The 22,805-nt window shown below is 38.6% G+C and overlaps 1 protein-coding gene across 1 annotated transcript in view; it reads right to left on the reverse strand.

Moving 5' to 3' along the window:
* Nucleotides 1-22,805, reverse strand: part of cdh13 (cadherin 13, H-cadherin (heart)) — a 376,372-nt gene that overhangs the window by 233,518 nt on the left and 120,049 nt on the right. The window contains exon 3 of the mRNA XM_046865279.1: nt 14,172-14,383. Coding sequence (XP_046721235.1) covers nt 14,172-14,383 — 212 coding nt within the window. The remainder of the gene's footprint in view (nt 1-14,171; nt 14,384-22,805) is intronic.

Consider the following 22,805-nt stretch of genomic DNA (forward strand, 5'->3'; position numbering starts at 1 on the left):
TGCTGTCACCCCAACACGTTGTCGCCCCAGTGCTGCTCAGCAGAAGACGCACAGAGGGCAGGTCCAATGCCCAATACGACATGGAAACAAGACACAATGCATCCGGCCTGAACAAACTAGCCCCTGCTCTCCTAATAGGCTACCCCTCAAGAGCAGTGTACACATTTCAAATGTCACATAAAAAGGCCCGGGGGCTGCTTAGTGGTACATTGCAGAATGCTTCCTCCTTGTTTTACTCGCCTTTGGTTATTACATCTATACAAATCACACGCTTAATCATAGCCGTGTAATGTTGCATGATTGGCTGAGAGGCATTCTCTGTCCCTTAGTTGGCCTGGGCTAAATGGCATGCTTGAATGGCACAGCATCAGTCCTGAAATGCAATTCACCTTAGCTGCTATTCCATCCTTGCGTCCTTGGAAAATTAAGCAATATCTCTTCCCATAATGGGAGTTTATGTTATTTTCATCAGCTGGATAAAAGGTGCAGAGGAGAGAGTGATGGCTACTCTAGTTGAGATGAAACATTTTTGTTAGAGAAATGAGCAAATCCTGGAGCAATGAAACTTTAAAACACATCTCTCTCTCTCTCTCTCTCTCTCTCTCTCTCTCCCTCCTTATTGGAGGCATAGACAACCTCGCCACTGTTACTGAGTAATGAACCTTCTCACATCTCCTTCCCTCCCACATCTTCAAGGACAGATCGGCATGCGCTCCTGCTCCCGTCTCAGGACTACAAGCTTCAGACATTCATTTCCGCTCCGCTCTGCTCTCCTTCTCCAGCTGATGTATAGCGCCTCCTGACACGAGCTGACATCCCAGAGAAAAGATAGTCATGAATCTTTAATGTTTCCTGTTCATAAATTACAGTGGCACAATCAGTTGGGCTTCAGCTCTTCGCCTGCTCTTGGACCGACTCGGAGGTCTCATTAATAACAGATACAGAGGAGGTGTGGAGATTAGCAGCGTCTCTCTGGCCGCAATGCGCACCCTGTTTAATTTCATCATGGTTCCACAAATGGCTACATCTTTTTTAAGAAGTTAAACCTGTAATACACTCCGTTTGTTGCTAATTCCCAAATGAAAAACTTGTACATACAGCACATGTGTGCTTCTTTCTGATATGTAGCTGCAGCACTTAAAAGTCGCATTCATCTTCTTCTGTATGGTGCTACTAATTATAACACTAGCACTTAACCTTAAACACTGCTAAGCACTATGCTCAAGTGTGTTACAATTCATCTTTTCTGTAAAAAAATCAGCCAAATTCCTTTAAAAGAGGACATGTGTGTGTGTGTGTGTGTGTGTGTGAATTGTCTAGCTGCAAATAGAGCTTGGAGGTCATATGCTTTAAGACCTCCCACTTCATGACAGCAGGCTGTAGTATGAGATAGGAAGGCTGAGGATGTAAAATCAATCAATACCTCAACTCTGAAAGTTTATATCTTTTATCATGAGGTCTGCATTAGTGTTTTTTCTTTTTTGCTCTAAATCTGTAATGTCCTGCTGGATTCATACTATGTTTCCTCTGAATACCAAACACTTTAAACAGTAAAACAGTATTAAAAAAAAAGAATAAATAAAAACATTTACATTTGTAGTTTCTTCCTTATGTGTTTTTCCTTATGTATCTTTTATGTTCAAAGTACAATGTATGCTTCATTTATCTGCTTTTTATTCTGTCACTTCTTATAATGTGTTATGGTCATGTAAGTAACATTGGCTGCAAAAAACAAACCCTAATGAAGATCAAATGTTAGGAGTGTGTTACTCTGTGTAATCATCTGATGTCACTGGATGAATTTTACAGTCTCTGTTCAAAACAGAGACAAGTTTTTTGTAATCAAAAACTAACCTTCCAGAGTGTTGCACGGATGTTTTTTCAACAACCTAAAGAGAAACTATACAGAACATTTTTTTAATGGTTATCTTTAGAGCTTTATGTTTATAACCAAAATCTAACCCTACAAATGTATATTTTGGGAACATTCTTGAAAAAAGAAAAAAAAAAAAAAAAAAGCATTCTCATAATGACCAAAACCAAAAATTGTAATGACCAAAACAAAAAAAACAAAAAATTGATAGCAGGTCTGCCCACTCTTGCTTCTTTTATTATTCTGCTTTTTTTTATGTATTTTTTATTACGACTATTAATTCCTGTTCCACAAAACTCCAAAATGATCTATTCAGAGACAACCAACAATTTGATAAGGATGACACTCCTTAGAGGAAATGTCATATTAAAAATAGCTCAAGCTTAGAAAGGAAGTATTAAATGGTGCTTAGCTATGATTAAAGGATGCAGAGAGTAAAAAAAAAATGTCCACCACATCCTGTCACTCATAAGATGAGCTATCAGAGCACATTGATAGAGAAGAGAAGAACTACAGAGGACAGGATGCTCTTTAGGATTTTCTTTGTCATCACAATTCAGAACACAGAAATGAGTATCCTGTCCTTGTTGATTCTGCCACTTCTCTGCTTGGTCCTATTTTGAGATGTGTCATTAGTTATTTCTGACATGTCATTTCTCTGCAGAGCGTAGTGGTGCTAGAACATCAAAATGAACTGGTTTTGCATTGCAGACTATAAGATACCTGAGTACAGCATCCCACCCCCAATAGACGTATACACTTATGCAGAGAGAGAGACAGCAAGAACATTTGAGCATTTTATAACAGCTGCCACGGAGCATATTATCGACATAGCGAGTGACAGTGAAGCTAGCTTAAGAACCCAATGACAGACACTGACATACAGTAATAAAACTCTACTAATGAAGGGAGGACAGCAAAGAGATGCTAAATTTTAAATTTTTAGGTCCAAGAAGCACCATATTCAGCAGACACAGTAGGTAGAAGACTGCTTTTAGACCAGCTCTCTGTCATAAAAAAGGAATTATGCAATAACTAAAGTTCTAGAGAAAGACCATGACCAGACATTTTCCCTCCTGACTGGTTTTGTGCTACACGTTCTTTACTCCCTTTCTATATACACTATATTGCTAAAAGTATTGGGACACCTAACCTTTCCTGCCATATGTGGTTAGCACTAAGCTGGAGGCACACAATTTTATTGGATGTCTTTGGATGCGATATAATAAAATCTTGCTTTACATGGTTTGGAGAGGAAGATCCTGAGTGGCCTGCTATAGAGCTCTGACCTCAAACCTACTGAACACCTTTGGGATGAATGTGAACACTGACTGCACCCCAGACCTCCTCACCTACATCAGTACCTGTAGTTGTATGTTACATATATATATATATATATATATATATACAGGGAGTGCAGAATTATTAGGCAAGTTGTATTTTTGAGGATTAATTTTATTTGAGGATTTAATTTGAACAACAACCATGTTCTCAATGAACACAAAAAACTCATTAATATCAAAGCTGAATATTTTTGGAAGTAGTTTTTAGTTTTAGCTATTTTAGGGGGATATCTGTGTGTGCAGGTGACTATTACTGTGCATAATTATTAGGCAACTTAACAAAAAACAAATTCATACCCATTTCAATTATTTATTTTTACCAGTGAAACCAATATAACATCTCAACATTCACAAATATACATGTCTGACATTCAAAACCAAACAAAAACAAATCAGTGACCAATATAGCCACCTTTCTTTGCAAGGACACTCAAAAGCCTGCCATCCATGGATTCTGTCAGTGTTTTGATCTGTTCACCATCAACATTGCGTGCAGCAGCAACCACAGCCTCCCAGACACTGTTCAGAGAGGTGTACTGTTTTCCTCCTTGTAAATCGCACATTTGATGATGGACCACAGGTTCTCAATGGGGTTCAGATCAGGTGAACAAGGAGGCCATATCATTAGATTTTCTTCTTTTATACCCTTTCTTGCCAGCCACGCTGTGGAGTACTTGGACGTGTGTGATGGAGCATTGTCCTGCATGAAAATCATGTTTTTCTTGAAGGATGCAGACTTCTTCCTGTACCACTGCTTGAAGAAGGTGTCTTCCAGAAACTGGCAGTAGGACTGGGAGTTCAGCTTGACTCCATCCTCAACCCGAAAAGGCCCCACAAGCTCATCTTTGATGATACCAGCCCAAACCAGTACTCCACCTCCACCTTGCTGGCGTCTGAGTCGGACTGGAGCTCTCTGCCCTTTACCAATCCAGCCACGGGCCCATCCATCTGGCCCATCAAGACTCACTCTCATTTCATCAGTCCATAAAACCTTAGAAAAATCAGTCTTGAGATATTTCTTGGCCCAGTCTTGACGTTTCAGCTTGTGTGTCTTGTTCAGTGGTGGTCGACTTTCTGCCTTTCTTACCTTGGCCATGTCTCTGAGTATTGCACACCTTGTGCTTTTGGGCACTCAGTGATGTTGCAGCTCTGAAATATGGCCAAACTGGTGGCAAGTGGCATCTTGGCAGCTGCACGCTTGACTTTTCTCAGTTCACGGGCAGTTATTTTGCGCCTTGGTTTTTCCACACGCTTCTTGCGACCCTGTCGACTATTTTGAATGAAACGCTTGATTGTTCGATGATCACGCTTCAGAAGCTTGGCTATTTTAAGACTGCTGCATCCCTCTGCAATATATCTCACTATTTTTGACTTTTCTGAGCCTGTCAAGTCCTTCTTTTGACCCATTTTGCCAAAGGAAAGGAAGTTGCCTAATAATTATGCACACCTGATATAGGGTGTTGATGTCATTAGACCACACCCCTTCTCATTACAGAGATGCACATCACCTAATATGCTTAATTGGTAGTAGGCTTTCCAGCCTATACAGCTTGGAGTAAGACAACATGCATAACGAGGATGATGTGGTCAAAATACTCATTTGCCTAATAATTCTGCACTCCCTGTATATATATATATATATATATATATATATATATACGTAAACATACACTATATTGACATATGGGTCATAAGTATGGTATGTGCTTTTTGAGCATAGCATTGCACATTAAGTAACAATTTGCTCTTCTAATTTCCTCCACTGTACCCTTCCTCTCGGACTCCGCAACGGCAGCCCGGATTACCCCGATCCTGCTGTTTTCCATGTTCACGCTGTCTGCACCACGTTTATCCGTTGCTGCCCAGCGCTGCGCTTTCCATAGCATGGATCCATGGATTCTCTACACAAACTGTCTCTGCTTTCACAGCACTTCGTGGACCGACCACTGGATATTAGTGCTTCGCTACAAATATTAGTGGATTATCTCCTAAGTATTCTCAATAAACTTTGCGTTTACTTCGGCTTCCGCCTCCTTATCAGCATTACTATTATTATTAATTATTATTATCTCGCTCCGCATGACCAATCAAACAAATCGCGGCAACGCTGTTGTGTAAAAAACCTCCAAAAACACGTGCATGCACATTCTCATTTAATGACGCACATCATGTACATAATGAAATTTCAAGCATGTTAATATATTGCCGCCATATTGGTTTTCGTTTATCTCGATGCATTTTAGCGTCCCCTAGACATAACCGGGTTTTTTTTTTATTTATGTATTTATATATACTGTGTACTTTTAACAGAGTAGCACTTCTCCATCACTGCTTCACTTTCTGGATTTCTTCATTTGTACAGTTTTACACTCAATCCTTAAGCCACAACAATGAATTAAAGATAAAGGCTTCACATAGCATTATATGTATTTAAAAAAAGAGCACAAATGGCAAACATTCAAAATAGTGGACAATCCTCAAATTGAAGAAATGAAAAATCTTAATCATCATAATCTCATCGCATCTAACGAGGAAAGCAAAAATGAAAATGCACGTCAGATCTCCGCAGCAAATGCACAAAGAGTATTTTGTTCCTAGATTCAAGTTTTGCGATACACTTGCTTTCTGCTTTCTATTTTCTTACCTCGAAAGGCAAGGTGACCAAAAAAAAAAAAAAAAAACCAAGCAAAATGAAAAGCAACAGTAAGCCATATCCCCTGCATCCATTTCCTATTGAAATCTGCTCTTTCATTAATTCGTATATCGATCGTGTGCACAAGGCTGTGAATTATGCTGTGAAATATAAGACTTCACATAATAGCCTCCATTTATCAGCACGCTGCCTCTTCAGCAGCTCCCATGACCACGCTGGCCTCTGGGGCCAATAAAAACATTTTTCCCATTTCCTCTCACACTTATCAATAATCAACATGCAATAAAACTGACAAATAAAGCAAATGCTGCATTTATTCTCTCAACAAAAACAACTGTGAGGTCCCCAGCTGAAGTGCAGGGCAGTGGCTTCAGGCTCGGTGCTTTTCCACGTTTATTTACTTTTTTCTCCTATTTAGCCTGACGGAGATTACAGGCCAAATGATCCATAATGAGCATCACCCCCACCCCCACCACACACACCTTGATTCTGCCTCTTCAAGCGTGACTATTCCAATAAAGCTCTCCTGGCTTCTGCCAATCCCTCAGTCGATGCTATTGTCACCACAAGTGGATACATGGAAATCACAGCAAGGTGCAAAAAGCCCCATGCTCCAAGCTGCTCGCTCTTCACTGCACCATTCTGAATTGTGCCATTGTGTGCAAACTTCAATATGCGAAAACTGCACTGAGCTCCCTGTAAGAGCAATTCAAAGTGGGACGAGAGAGACGGCAATCCTTTCAAACACGCGAGTGGGATTGCACTAGCACTAGTGTCTTTCCAAATCTGCTTTAACATTATACTGTTATAATGAAAGAGGTTTAATTCATTTTTACTCTACAGTACAGAGCACCCCTGGAGACCAGGAGAATGATAGGCTGAGAATAGAGTAAACAACAGCAGGAATGGTGACACACCAGAAGCTCTAGCACCCTCTTATTAGACCTAAAGATACAGAAACAGCACCGAAAAGACACGGGTGATAGTTGGTATGAGTCAAGGAATGACAGGCCTGGGAAATCTTTTCATCATGGCAGACAAGAGCAGTGTGAGTGCACAACACTGGGAAAGGCTTCGCCCAAGGCCTGTAACGTGCTATCCAGCATGGGGGTGTTCTCCAGAAAGAGAAAGACTGCATAGAAATGTAAATAAATGAGCGGTAACACTTAATGTAAGGGTGTTCACAGAGGTGTATGAAGCTTGCATGAGCAATTCATGATCATATAAAAATACTTATTTTGTTTTTATTTAATATTATTGATTAACTATTCAAATATCATGTTAGTCGGCTGTTCCCATTAGGAGTCGCCACAATGGATCATCCGTCTCCATATCCCCCTGTCCCCTACATCTGCCTCTTTCAAACCAACTACCTGCACGTCTTCCCTCACCCCATCCATAAACCTCATCCTTGGCCTTCTTCTTATCCTCCATCCTGGCGGCTCCATCCTCAGTATTCTTCTACCGATATACCCAATGTCCCTCCTCTGCATATGTCCTAACCATCTCAATCATTTCTTCCTTACCTTGTCTCCAAAACATCCTACATGCGCTGTCACTCTAATAAACTTGTTTCTAATCCTGTCCATCCCCAATGAAAACCTCAACATCTTCAGCTCTGCTACCTTTAGCTCCACCTCCTGTCTTTGAGTCAATGCCACTGTCTCTAAACCATACACCATCGCAGGTCTCACCACAGTCCTATAAACCTTTCCTTTCACTCTTGCACTTTTACCTTTCTTTTACTCTTGCCACTCTTCTCCACCCACTCCACCCTGCCTGCACTCTTTTCTTCACTTCTCCAACACACTCTCCATTCTTTTGCACTGTTGACCCCAATTTCTTAAACTCCTCCACGTTCTGCCCTCCCTCTCATTCACGCACATGTACTCTGTCTTACTCCTACTGAATTTCATTCCCCTTCTCTCCAGCATGTACCTCCACCTCTCCAGGCTCTTCTCCACCTGCTCCCTACTCACACCCCAAATCACAATATCATCCGCAAACATCATAGTCCAAGGAGACTCCTGTCTGACCTCATTCGTCAGCCTGTCCATTACCACTGCAAACAGAAAAGGACTCAGAGCCGATACATGTCCTGCACCACCAGCACATACTTCTCTGACACACCTGACTTCCTCATGCAATACCACAACTCCTCTTTTGGCAACCTGTCGTACGCTTTCTCTAAATCCACAAACACACTGTGCAACTCCTTCTGACCTTCTCTATACTTCTCCATTAACATTCTCAAAGCAAATAATGCATCTGTCGTGCTCTTCCTCGGCATGAAAACATACTGTTGCTCACAGATGGTCAACTCTTTCCCTCAGCCTGGCTTCCACTACTCTTTCCCATAACTTCATGGTTTGTTGATCAACTTTATTCCCCTGCAGTAACTGCAGATTTCCCTTATTCTTAAAAATTGTTACCAGCACACTCCTTCTCCATTCCTCAGGCATCGGACCTTCCAGAATCTTGTTAAACAATCTTGTAAAAAACTCCACTGCCATCTCTCCTAAACATCTCTACGATTCTACTGGTATGTCATACCTGTACACCTGTACTACACGTGAAACATGTAGCCGCAGTGCAATGGATAAATTTATACTGATGTGGGTCAGAAAGGTTAGGTAATGTAAACATCAAGCATTAGAAATGTGGCACAATTCACCAGGCAGGCTAGTCTTTCTAAACATAACTGCTGATCTTCTGGGCAGTCTTGAAGACACCTTGTTGATGTGAGAGGTCTTTGGAGATTGGCCAGACTGAATAGAGCTGACAGAAAAACTACAATAACACAAACAGCCACTCTTACAATTGTGGAGAGCAGAAAAAAATCTCAGAATGCACAACGTGCATCAAACCCTGGACCACTGAATCTAAATCTACTGGAAACACCTTTGGGATGTTTTAGAATGGAAGAATCACAGCCTGAAAGCGTGATGCAATCAACGTGGAACAGAATCGCAGAGAAGTGTTTCCAAAATCTTGTGGAATCCATGCCATGAAGAAATAAAGCGGTTTTGAGAGCACCGGTAGCTAGTCTGAGTACAGTTCCCAGAGTTCCTGATACCGATTAGTGAGTGTAAGCTGTCATGCACATCATTGAATTTAGGTAATAAACAGTAATAGACAGGAAGTCAGGGAACAAAAAATAACAAATATAAAAAACAATATTTAAATTCTACTATGAAACTAAACAATGTACCATTTTGTACTGCAATACTAAATAGACTCTAGATCCTTTAGGTTTTTGTGATATAAAATATTAAACCATAATATTAAAATATAAATCATGTAAGATTTGTAGTGCCTTTAATTTCTTATAGCAAACAACAAAATTAAAGTGAAAACAAGCAATGCTTCAAGGAAAAACAGGAAGCAAAAATACTTGTAGTAGCTACTAGTAAACCCTTATTGCATCTCATGCACACCCCTTATCTAATACCTAATTAAAGCATACTTTTGCTTATAATAAAGCACTAAACAATTTCACTAGATTATAAAGAGAGCTCCTGAGCAAGACATTCCACAGGTTTTCCGTACCATCTTGGCTCTCACTGGGTCATTTCAAAATGTTAGTCCTTGTCTTTTTTTCCAGAATCAATTTTTTTTGTTGACTTGGATTTTGTGCTTTGGCTCGTTATCGTACTGGAAGGTAAAATTTTTCTTCATCTTCAGCTGTCTAACCGAGGCCTTGCAGGTTTTGTGCCAAAATAAATTGGCCTCTGGTGCTATCCATGATTCCCTCTTTCATGACTAGAGCTTTAGAGCGTCCATCTAGCCACCATACCCAATAACCACATATTCCACACCTGTGAAGAATACAAGAGCTATCACATTCTGGGACCAGTACTTGTCTGATATTCCAGCAGCTCCTTTAATGTTGGATGTTGAATGTTTAATGTTTTTTCATGTCTTTTCACCCCTTTCGAAAATTGCATACACAGTCCTGTTCTTGGTAATGTCTTGTCATGCATTAATAATAGTCTACACGGTATAGCGAATGTCTTTTGAATTCAGTTGTACCCTTTTCCTAATCAATACCGTTTTTTTCCTAAACTTAGATCCTATACATGCTTTGCAAGCACGTTAAGGACCATTACTTCAGCAGTCAAATAAAAACAAAGGAAATGTCCAAAATATTCTTACAGAAATTGCAGACTTCTCTTGGGGGGTTAACCACAATGATTTTAGTTATGACAGCTGTATGGTAATTGCTTTGGAACATGATTTTGAATGTAATTGGTTAATTCTGAGCTCAGTCGCATTCCCTATTACAAATGGATGTGCACACTTCTGCAACTAGGTTATTGTTCATTTTATCTTTTCCATTTTTCCCTTAAGCATTTTTTTTTTCACAGGAATTCCCTTGATTGATATACCACATCAAAGATGGAAAATGATCTGATATGATTTATCTTCACGGATTCATTCATTCCTCCTTTCACTTTATTCTCACTGCAAAAATATCCTGGATGTAAGCACACGTTATATATTTCTTCATATTTCAACTTTTCTACAAATATTTTATTCATTTCAGGCTTGACCCTGGATGCTAGTTTTGTCTGGAAAAAAAGCAAAATGGTCTGCAACTGAATATATTTAAACTTTAATAAATATTTATCGAAAAATGTGCTACATGGTGTTATATTTGTTATATAATATTTTAATAATGAGAAATAATAGAAAATGTGTCCTAGATTTAAACTATACTCAATATATCATGTTCTGAATTCCTGTGTCAGGGTTAAATTTTATACATGTGTTCGAAGTACATGAAGGAAAACAGAGAAGCTAGAGGAAACTCACATGAACATGGCAAGAAAATGCAAACTTCGCACATAGGAAGAACAAACCCAGAACTGGGGAGCGAATGTGGAGCCAAGAATTATAATATAAACCTGTAGAGTTGATTAGATGATAAAGATTGTGATTACTGACTACATTTATCTACTGTATATAAAAATGTTGCAAATTCCAATTGTACAAATGATCCTATAACTCGGATCATTATGATGGAATCCGAAATGATGCTAAATAAATGTGTTTGCTCTCTCATCAGGAGATCTTGAGTTCCATTCGCAGCAACTTTACAGCCATTCTGTAATATGTAATACTCTCTCTTCTGTCAATAGACAATCACAGTCATCTGTGAGCTCATAGACAGAAGAGAGTATTTTCCTCTTAGTGTGTTACTTTGTCTTTTGATGCAGCTTGAGCACTAATAGATAGGATTTTTGTTGGCATATGGTTCAGCTTTTCTAAAATGTGACTTAGAATGTATGTAGTTACAGTATATCACATCTACACAATTCTCTTATTTACACTGATTTCGATGTAAAAGCAAAAATCAGCTCGACCCAACCTACACTATATGGACAAAAGTGACCTTTCCCGTTCTCAGTGGTGGGCCGTCAGGGCCAGCAAAGCCTTCTCTGCTGGCCTAAACACTATCAGAAGCACTGACCTACATTTACAACCTAAATTCTAATATTTGTTTCATGAAATTGAATTAATTTATTCCCAACAGTTTATTCTATTCATTTCGTAGTTCTCTTGGCTGCACTGCTTCCAGTACGTGCATGTGGATGTTAGAATTTTTTGTCCAATCAGATTTCAGCCTCTATGTGCTGCCATTTCAATCTTATCTGCCCAGGGCCTTCAAAGTCTGTATTGCTGGCCTTTTTACCATCATCTCCTTAAGAAATAGCTCTGTTTAACCAATCAGATTTCAAGCTAGCTGGCATCAGCATTTTTATGTCCTCTGACTTGTTGGTCAGAGGGAAACTGTTACAGCCAAGTTTGACTGAAAAAACATGTCTATAGCATGCTTCACACATTAATACATTAGAGCAGTGGTTCTTAACCTGAGTTCGATCGGACCTCAAGGGTTCGGTGAGTCAGTCTCAGGGGTTCGGCGGAGGTCAAGACACACACCCGACTCATGATTCGTGATGACACGCCCCGCTTGGCCATCATTGGAAGGGTTCGGTGGATGCGCATATGAAACTGGTGGGGGTCAGTACCTCCAACAAGGTTAAGAACCACTGCATTAGAGTTAGACTTTTTATGCCTACAGAGGAAAAGAAATTAATTTGGTCCCGGACATAATTAAAAATCTATTTTCTAGAAAAGCTAGACATTGTGAGGAGAGGTCTGCCAACTCTAAAGCTAGCTAGCTTGTCTCAGCTTGGGAAAGGGTTTGTTCTCCACTTCCAGATCAGTGAATACGAGCCGTACCATGAATGAATACGTGAATATGTGATTTTGAGGAGCGGTGCAAATTATGAGTATGCATCTCTGGTAAATAGGTTGTATTTAATTTACTTTTTTATGTTTTTATCATGTTATTAAACATATATTAATTCTGAACTGCTCCAGATGATGTAGGTGGCACAGTTGTGGTTGTAGTATAGAAGTTTGGAGCTTGCTTTAGTAAAATTGTATTCACCTTCCATATGCAAAATGCCTCTCTCTGTAATGGGACGCGTTGGATAGAGCTCTGATCTCAACCCAACTGAACACCTTTGTGATGAATTAGAACGCTGACTGAACCTCAGACTGCCTCACCCTACATCAGTACCTGATAGGGGGTGTAAAATTACACAAAATTCACTATTCGGTTTGTATCTCAATTTTCAAATAACGGTTCGGTTCAATTTTAGTGTAATATTTTATAGTAATATTATTTTATAACATTTTATAAAAAACTAAATAGGACAAATCTAATTGATGCAATACACTTTTATTATAAATGATTAAATCAGGTAATTAATTAAATTGCTACAAATTAAACGGAGTAAATACAATTAAATGATTAAAATTTTTGTTTGGATTTGTTAGACCCAATATAGATGCGTATGTGTGTGTGTGTGTGTGTGTGTGTGTGTGTGTGTGTGTGTGTGTGTGTGTGTTACATTTAATATTACATTTTCTAAATTATATGATAAACTCAACTGTTTTCAGCATACTATTTTACTTCATTCGTTCACTTCCTTAATATGTGGAATTGTCAAGATTTTCTCATTTTATGTGAAATTCTTGAAGCTGGACATAAAATCCTAACTCTAGTGCTATGGATTCTTTAGCGTTTTCATGCTCAATTTTATACCCCTGGCATTGTTGTATATGTTTTCAAGTTTAATAATAGTAATTAAAAAATGCGCTCAAAAAAGCGAGGCGGAGACTAAACAAACTTGCAGTTCGCCACTTAATAGTTTCTGTTCTGTACATGAAAAGGATTGCATTTGGTACACATGTGTATTGAAATGAAAGACTGATAGTCTGTTATATCATCAAAATGTATGTATGTAGTATTATACCTGTGCTATCTACTAGTTCCTTTTATTGTATTACTCTCTCACAGTGTATACTCTGTAGAATAATAATCTGTGCTCTCTCTCTCTCTCTCTCTCTCTCTCTCTCTCTCTCTCTCTCTCTCTCTCTCTCTCTCTCTCTCTCTCTCTCTCTCTCTCTCTCTCTCTCTTTGTCAAGCTATACATGTTCTTTTCCTGCCTGATCTGATGTGATGCCTTATCATGAAACACATCTACTGCTGTGGCTCATCTCACCCTCCGGACCTGTCTGATTCATCCTGATGCTTTACTTCTGCTTGGAGATTTCTGTGACTCAGTTTTTGCCCCTGTAAACAGTCACCACGTGGATACCTTAAAGACTTCAAAAAAAAAAAAAAAAAGCATATGCTCGATACTTACCCTTGCTTCAGTGGATAATCTTTCCTTAATACTATAGTTTTAAATTGCTGTGATCAATCCTAGCGCTTTTATTGACGCTATTTACACATAACCTTCAACACACCTTCAATCTTCTACACCTGTGCACTGTAATAATTTATAATCCAAACATGGCAGAAAAAACAGCATCCATATCTGGGTTGTTCCTATGGGTCAACTGCGGTTGTCACACTCTGGGTCTCTTTTTGGGTATTAAAATACATGTATATCTAAAATTCTATTAACCTGTTTAGTGAAATATTGAATTGAACTGAGCATAGGTCACGTGTGTCAGTTATGTCATATAGGGCTTTTATGGAGTTTATACAGCCCTATGAAGTAAGAATTTTGCTGAGAGTGGTATAACAGTTGTATGGCAGACAGTACACTAAAAACAAATACATTTAAAAAGTAAAGTCAGAGAATAATAAAAACAAAATACCACTTCACATAGCATTACACGTTAATACTAACTTTATACATGCCCAGCATTGATTTCTTGCCAACATATTATGTAAAGTGACACAAAAGACAGACAGACATACACAAATGCACTCACTTACCCTGAGTGTATGGGTAGATTGGGATGGTGCCCCAATTATGTCCACCTGTGCTGTGTCATCAGCGTGGCCACTGTGCCAGTGAATAAATATCACCGTCCCACTGTCGGCTACATCTCGTCTCGGGGCCAGATTCATGTCCTGGTCTATCATGAAGTCAGGGTTGGACACTTCAAATGCCACGTCCTTACTCCCCTCACAGTCATCAAACAGCACTGCAGACACAAACGCAAACACACTCATTAGCACTGCAGCAAGAACCAAAGCTACAATCTTCCAAATAATGTGGAGAAGTGTGAATGACATTGCAGTAGTAGACTGGACAGTATGCTCCACGTACAGAATCACTTTTTTCCTGAAAATTTGGCACAGTAGGTTCTTTTCTGGGGTAATTTATGTACCGTTAAAAGCAAAAGAAAGATTTGCTGTCTCAGAAATAAAGTGCCATGTCCCTGGGAAATGTGACTGCACCTGTAAGTTCGTTCTGTGCTCACTGAGCCGTGCGCTTAAAGCAAAGTAGAAAATGTAAAATATGACTCATTTATCAGGAGGCATTAATGTGAGATACCTTAACCTTCCAAATATCCTCTCGCCACCTTTCTCTCATTCATTCTCTTACTCCCTCTCTCTCCCTCGCTTTCTCTCTCTTTCTCTATGTCTCTAACTCCTGCTTCATCTCTTGCTACAGGACTTTAGTCTGATTTATAGTCAATGCACTCAACACAATTTGTTGGTGATTACAGCGAAAAAAAACTGTAGTGTTTGTACTCTGGCAATTTTCAGCTTGATCTATATCCACTGTATATAGAGCATAAGGGTGATTAGCAAAAACAAGAGCTGTAACAATTCCCTACACTGAGAAAAGAAATGCAGATAACGATTGTAAAGTGTAGTTGGTATTAATATATATGTATGTTTATTATTTCCGATTCAAAAAATGTATTATTACTATTTTTTTATTATTACTGAAGCTTTTTGCTATTTGTATAGGTCAATTTTTGAAGATCAGAGTACTTTTTTCCACAGAGAGAATTTATTGTTATTTGTAGTCAATATGCGAGGTATATCTATAAAATAATGAGACTGTGTTCCTAACTCTTAGACAAAGTAGAAAGAACTGGTTGTAAACCCTTGAATGGTGACTTTGAACATGTCTTAACCTGCATGATGGATATCAACACTCTCAGCCGTTCACTTGATTGTCAGTCGTCATTTAAAATAGTTTAGTTGTCTGCTATGCGCCGGAAAATGCTTAGTTTAAAAGTCGAGCAATGTGTCAATTAAAATTTTTTTGTACAATTTAACAAAATACCAACAGAATCTTTTCAAATGCTTACTGAGGTTTAGGGGAAAGACTGTGAGTCTCATGCCCATGTGTTTGAGTGACACAAAAGATTCAGCAAAGGAAATGAAAATGTGAATGATGATGAACGCCATGGATGACCTTCCACTTTAAGAACCGAAGAAAATTTGAAAAACATTAAACAGATAGTACAAAAAGACTGTTCTGTCCAGAAGACAGAACAGTGAACCAGCATTATTATAAGGACGTTTTGACAAAGCTGAGAGAAAGAATCAGAAAAAAGGGCAGAACTGTGAAAAAATTGGTTTCATTCTTCATGAAGACAATGTGCCAGCTAACAACCCTTAATATGCGATGAATTTAGCACCATGTGACTTTTTTCTTTTCTTTAAAGTGAAATCGTTACTAAGAGGAACACATGTTTAGTCAACTGATGCAGTAAAGAAGAAAACGGCACAAGTTATAAAAAAGCTGACGAAAAATCTGCTCTATGCCTTTGACCAGTGGAAAACAAGATTGCAGCGGTGTTTAAGTGTGAATGGGGTGTATATTGAATGGGACAAGCATTAAAACTGGCATGCATATAAATAAACATAAGTTATTATATCAGTCTTGTTATTTAATAGACATACCTTGTAGCACAATATTATTACAGAAGTTGTTACTTTTGAGAATTTTTAAAAGAAAGAAATAACAGGACTGTTACTGCAGAAACAGTCTAGTTTTTTTTTATATGTCCAGAATAAACTGACTATTTAATTTCTAACTTCTAGACATTCCTTACTAATTTCAAGCTTTAAATCATATTGTTCTCATCACGTTTTAACTAGTAAGAATTTTAATTTGCCAATAAAATCCAGTTTTATTGAGAATTAATTTGCATGTAATGTATAATATTCTCACAATAAGAAATATTCTAAACTTTATATATTATTCAGTGTTATCACTAAACAAAAAGATTGTTCCAGTTATCCTTATTAAAAAGTAATTTTATGCCTGCCTCATACTAAGAACTTTATAATGTAACCATTGCAGTTTCAAAAAGATTTGTTCACATATTTTAACTTTTATTGATGGAATTCAATATTTGCTTTCAAGCTCTCAACTGCCTATATTAATTAGTTTTGACTAAATGTCTGTTTTGTTTTTTTCTTTAGTAAAAGTCAGAATTTTTGTCTAATGCAATTCAGAAAAACTGGAAAAAAACGCTGAAGTATTTCTTTAATTTCCGTATCCCTATGCAAAAATGCCTGCACAAAGGTTACAGTCTTTCTATAATTACCTGTGAGACATAGAGAGTAAATAAATTATACCTCTGACTAAGGTTCCTGCATGATGGAAAAAAGAGTACGACAGAGAGAGAAAAAGGGTAAGGGGGAAAAGATTCTTCAAGAGAATGATGCAGTATAACTTCCACTAGCAGCTGTGCACTCTGCAGTGAACAATTATCATCTTTGTCCTGAGAAGAGTTCTTGCCAAGTCGCTTCATTGTTCAGAAAACTGGCCATAATTCAGGGTTCGCTCTCTCTTATTTTTCTCTTTCGATCATTCAGATAAAAGAGTAGCACAATGGCACAGTGAAGCAGGGGTACTGGGAAACCTCTGAAAGCTTACTTTAGTTTTAGTTTAGAAGATGGTCAATAGTTTGTTCATAAAAAAAAAATACAAAAATAAAGGTTTTAGAGTGAGGCCCCAGCTACATATACTGCAGTATGGGTGTATGTGTGTGAGTCTGTGCGTCTGTGTGTGTGTGTGTGTGTGTGTGTGTGTGTGTGTGTGTGTGTGTGTGTGTGGTAAGCTGTGCCTCAAGTCTGACTGAGTGAGATACCGCCACAGAAGCCCAGCTTATCCCCTCTGATCATGTCCACGGCTGTCTTATCTCTCGGTCCCATACCCCCCTTTCTTTACTTTTTTCCTCTTCTCTTTGACATTTCAGACCCTCTTTTCTCTTCACATCCTTTTTTATGCAAACCATTGCTTTCAAGATGATTAGTAACCCTAAAATTAAATAAATAAAATAAATATTGTAGTAGACGTAAGATAAAAAGTTCAATATTGACACAGGTATTCATATTTAAACTTGTCTTTCACATGCACTTATTTCTGTGTGGTGATTCCTTTACCAACATCATCATCATCATCATCATCATCATTTAAACGTCTTTCATGATTTTTTTAATTAATGCTCCAGTGATGATGACAGGGAGCCTTAATAAACTTTATTGGATATTAAGACAGATTATGAGATATTTAGTCGAAAAACAACAAGATTAAAAAAGAAAATAACAAATGTAGGAAATGTGGGATTTTTCAGTGTTTTTTTATCAGCACATGCAACATTGTACATGGACTGTTTTTTTGTCGAATAAGGCATGCAGGTGATGGCCGGAAGCATCATCTTATTCCTAAATGGTTCCTCATTACACATTATTAGCTGTGTGCTACACTCTTTATCTAGCAGCAGCAAACTCCTCAGATTAACAGTGTGTGCTAACTGAACCTCAGATATCTAGCTCTCAGGCTAATTAAAATGAAAGACAATTTAAAATCAGATACCTGACTAACAACTGCACCGACTTCCACTGAAGAATTCAAACCAACTGATCTTTTCACTTGTTCTTGTTTAGATTAAATGAGTTAATAGTTAAAAGCTTGTTTTTAGCTGAACCCAGTCTGGCTATTCTACTGAAGCTACTTTCTCAAAGAATTGGATCACCACATTAGCAGCAATTAATATGCTTAACATTATGACCGGTGAAGTAAATAACACAAATTATCCCTTCATCATGGAACCTGTCAGTGGGTGGAATGCAAGTGAACATTTTTTCCTCAAATTTGATGTATTAGAAGCAGGAAAAAGGGGCAAGCATAAGAATTTGATCGAGTTTCACAAGAGCCTAAATTTGACGCTAGATCATCTACGCATCAAAACATCTCCAAAACTGCAGCTCTTGTGGGATGTTCCTGATCTGCAGTGGTCACTATATATCAAAAGTGGTCCAAGGACGAAACAGTGGTGAAGCGGCGACAGGGTCATGGGCGATCAAGGCAAATGGATGAACGCAGGGAGTAAAGACTGGCCTGTGTGGTCCGAGCTACTGTAGCTCAAATTGCTAAAGAAGTTAATGCTGTTTAAGCTTAATGGGTCAGAACTGTTTTGGCAGCAAAAGAGGGACCAACCCAGTACAAAGTAGGTGGCCATAATGGTATGCCTCATCGGTAGTCATAAAGTTATATCTGATCGGGAGTCTGCCTATTCTCTAACTTTGAATAAGTGTTATCTTACTCACTTATTTTTAGCTGGAATCACATTTTGTCTCATTATGGGTATATAAACCATGCATGATCCTGATGCCATGATATCAGACATCCATTGATTGCAACACCTGATCACTTTTGTTGCTCTAAAATTTTCTGGTACCCCCCTCCCTTTCTCTCTCTTCCCACTCTTGCTCTCTTTATCCCTCGCTGTCTTTTTCTCTCTGTCATCTTTTCTTTGAGTGTTTGGTGTTCTAGTTGTCACGTTTTTGCCTCATGTAGCAAGCTAAGCAACTTCAGTAATCCAGGTTTGTATTATTATATGCTTATATCTTCAGCATCCCAATAGGATAATACTCAGGTACATTTCTCAGTTCATATTTAATGCACAGACAAAATAAAATAAAATATAAAATAATACAGACACACACACACACACACACACACACACACACACATACACACATACACACAAGCTTGGTTGCTTCCAGGGAGCAATAAACTGCAGTTTTATATGGAAGCAGCCCTTTCCACAGAGGGGAAAGAGTGCTGGGAAATGAAGCGTTATGGCCTCTTGTGAACTAAAGCCTCATAAATAATGTGCTGATGGGAGAGAGAGAGGACAGCGAGCTGCCGGGAAGAGTGGCCAACATACGCTCCAGTCACACACCTCGTATATCAGCCTGTGTCCGGCATGCCCTCTGGAGGAAATCCTGCCTATCAAGAGAAAGCTTAGAATAAAGAGAAGTGCATCCAGAGCTATGAATACACATCTGATTTCATGCCTGATTTCTTTCTCTATGGCATTCTGTTCTTCTTGCTGTGATTATTTTTCTATGTCTGCTGAGGTGGTGCATCCATTTATGGTACGTGCATACAATCACACAAACACACACACACACACACACACGGTCACAGGCAGTGTCAGTGTGGGCTGTAATAAGGGTACTGTTGCTATTTCACACTGAGAGTGTGTGTGTGTGTGTGTGTGTGTGTGTGTGTGTGTGTGTGTGTGTGTGCATCTGTGCGTGTGTAACAGAAGCAGGGCTGAGCAGGACAAAGCGTTTACAGTCCACTGCTAAGTCTCTCAAAATAACAAGGCCAGTGTGTCTGTCAGATATACTTTTCACCTTTACTTTTTCACTATTATTATGACATACACACACACACACACACACACACACACACACACACACACATAAGAGGCCATAAGATTCATATGTATTTTTTGAACATCCGATTACACCAATTAGTCCAATTTGCTATAATAATAACAATCTCCACTCTTTTGGGAAGGTGTTCCACTAGATTTTGAAGAGTGCTTGTAGAGATTTGTGCTCATTCAGACATAAGGAATTTAGTAAAGTCAGGTACTGATGTAGTGTGAGATGAACTAAGACTTAGATACTTTATTGTCATTATAGTGATACAACAAAATGTGTTTGGTAGTTTACAGAGACCAGCAAAACCGTAACAAAAAAAAAAAAGACAAAAAATAATAGCACTATAATATAGCAATATTAAATATGTGATGATATGTACAAGGAAATATATGTGCAGTAGAACTTGGATCTTAGTGCAAGCAGTAGAGTGCAAAACTGTGCAAACATGATTGAGAAAATACAGGGAACATTGCACAAGTTGTATTATTAGCTGCTAACTAATAATTAATTGTAGAAATAATAATCAATGATGATAATAATACAGTCCTATGTGTAAAGTGTTTGGTGTGTTAGCAGCAACATGGAAAAGAGGAGCAGACAGCTTGGTTTGTTATATCCGCCTCAGTTCTCAGCGACTGTGTGTGTTTGTGTGTGTGTGTGTGTGTGTGTGTGTGTGTGTGTGTGTGTGTGTGTGTGTGTGTGTGTGTGTGTCTGTGTCTGTGTGTACCTAATTCCTGGGATGCAGTCAGCATTCCAATACATCTCAAAGCTGTTCAACAGGGTTGAGGTCAGAGCTCTATAGCAGAAGATCTTCCACTCCAACCCATAAAAATCATATCTTCATAGAGAAGGAGCATTGTCATGCTGGTACAGGTTTGGGTTGACTACTCTAAGTGAATGGAAAATTTCTTGCTGCCACATCCATAGACACCCTATACAATTGTGTGCCTTCAACTTAGTGGAACAGTTTGAGAAAGAGCCACATAAAAAACCAGGTGTCCCAATCAGGTGTTTTTTTCTATATAGTGCATCTATATCTGCATTCGGATTTAAAATCAAAGTGGGTGGAGGCAAACTTGAAATCTGTTCTTTGTTTGTTTGTTTGTTTGTTTGTTTGTACCTGGAAATTACTATGCCCCTGGCAACACTGCAACTAATCAAGAAGTAAAAAATGTCCCAGTATACTTTTCATAGTATACATCATATTGTCAGTCATTAATAAATTGTACATAAAATTGTATAAAAATTTGCTGTAAGTTTTTCTCTCTTGTGTGAGAAACATTAGAGTTATAGCCATTTATTCTGCTTAAACATAAAAAAAAAAAAAAAAAAAAAAAAAAAAAAAACAGCACCTAAAAAGGGAGATATGGCCTTTAGACTGACAGTGTTAATGTGGCTGTGTGAGCCAGAGATCTGTGTGTGTGTGTGTGTGTGTGTGTATGTGTGTGTGTGTGTGTACTTTTAACTGGAAACAGATGGAGCTTTGAGGGTTCAGTTCTGAGAGTTCACCAACTGGGAGCTGAAACATGCCCACACTTTTCCACTCATCTACAGGTGCACTGGTCTCTCTCTCTCTCTCTCTCTCTCTCTCTCTCTCTCTCTCTCTCTCTCTCTCTCTCTCTTTCTGTACCTCTCTTTTGCTCTTGTTCTTTCAGAGCTGCCAATCAAACGGCAGCATCCTCATTTCGAATATCTGGATTCAATTTTACTCAAAATGATCTGTGTTTGTGTGTGTTTTTGTTTCTGTGCAATGTACTTTAATAATAATAGTACATCGTTAGTACAAGTTTCCAGAAAAACAGAACATTTCAGATAATAGTCCTTCATCAGCTATGCAGGCAAAGTGTTTATGAGCCTAATTGCATGTGAAACTAGTTGATATTTAAAATGTGTACACCTGCCCATTCAAATATCCAATACCAAAACCATGGCCATTAGAACCCAATTAGTCTCTCTCTGCTGCTTTACTCTTTTAGGAAGGCTTTTCATTACATTTTAGAAGAGGTCCTGTTGTTAACCATCAAAACTAATTATCACGGAGTGTACAATTGAAACGCACCCCTGGTCACTTCCCTTGCCATCAGTACCCGGTTTTACTTATGCTCATATGGCTGAACAAGCATAAAAATCCCCACAGAAATACCTTAAAATAGAGTGAAAAAGCCTTTCCAGAAAAACATTTACGGCTCTCACCATGTCTTTGGGTACAAAGAAAGTAAGTCTCTTCTCTGTTCTGCCACCTAGGTGGTAAAATGAACTTCTAGTTAATCTTTTTGTCCTACTGTGCCCTAATGAACCAGAATTAGCATGTATTTGTGGTTGGAGTCTTCAAAGCAATTTTCTAAGTCACTCTGGAAAAGGCCGTCTGCTAAATTCAGTAAACGTAAATGGACGTTATTACTGTATAACCGGCAGGTTTGCCTCAGGAATGACGTTCAACAAGCGCTTGGGTGTGAAATCCACATGGTTTCCACAAATTTTTGGACTCAAACTGTACACATTTTGCCATATCGCTATCCTGTGTGTAAGCCTTCACTCACATGTCCATAAACACACCCGTCTTTCATTCCTTCTCTATCAGCCTGTCGTTTGTCCTGCATGCTCAGCCTTTTTCAATCGCTTTTGCTTTTACTGTCTATTTCTTTAATGTCTCCTCTCTCTTGTCTCTTACACACCTGCCATCTCTCTCTATCATACTGGGGCTTGTGATTGCTGGTGTAATAGCAGCCATCTTTCTCAGGTCAGAGAGTAAATGGGGGTTCTGAACACACAGACGAACAGACAGTCGCTGTTTTCTCGGGCTCGCAAATGTGTGTACGATGTGCACGTGCAGCTTTTACAACTCTCTCTGCATTCTAAAGTCGCATATTTTTGCTCAATTTACATGCAACGATTGAGTGTACCACAATATTA

Source organism: Silurus meridionalis, chromosome 13 (assembly GCF_014805685.1).
Source record: "Silurus meridionalis isolate SWU-2019-XX chromosome 13, ASM1480568v1, whole genome shotgun sequence".
Classification (NCBI taxonomy): domain Eukaryota; kingdom Metazoa; phylum Chordata; class Actinopteri; order Siluriformes; family Siluridae; genus Silurus; species Silurus meridionalis.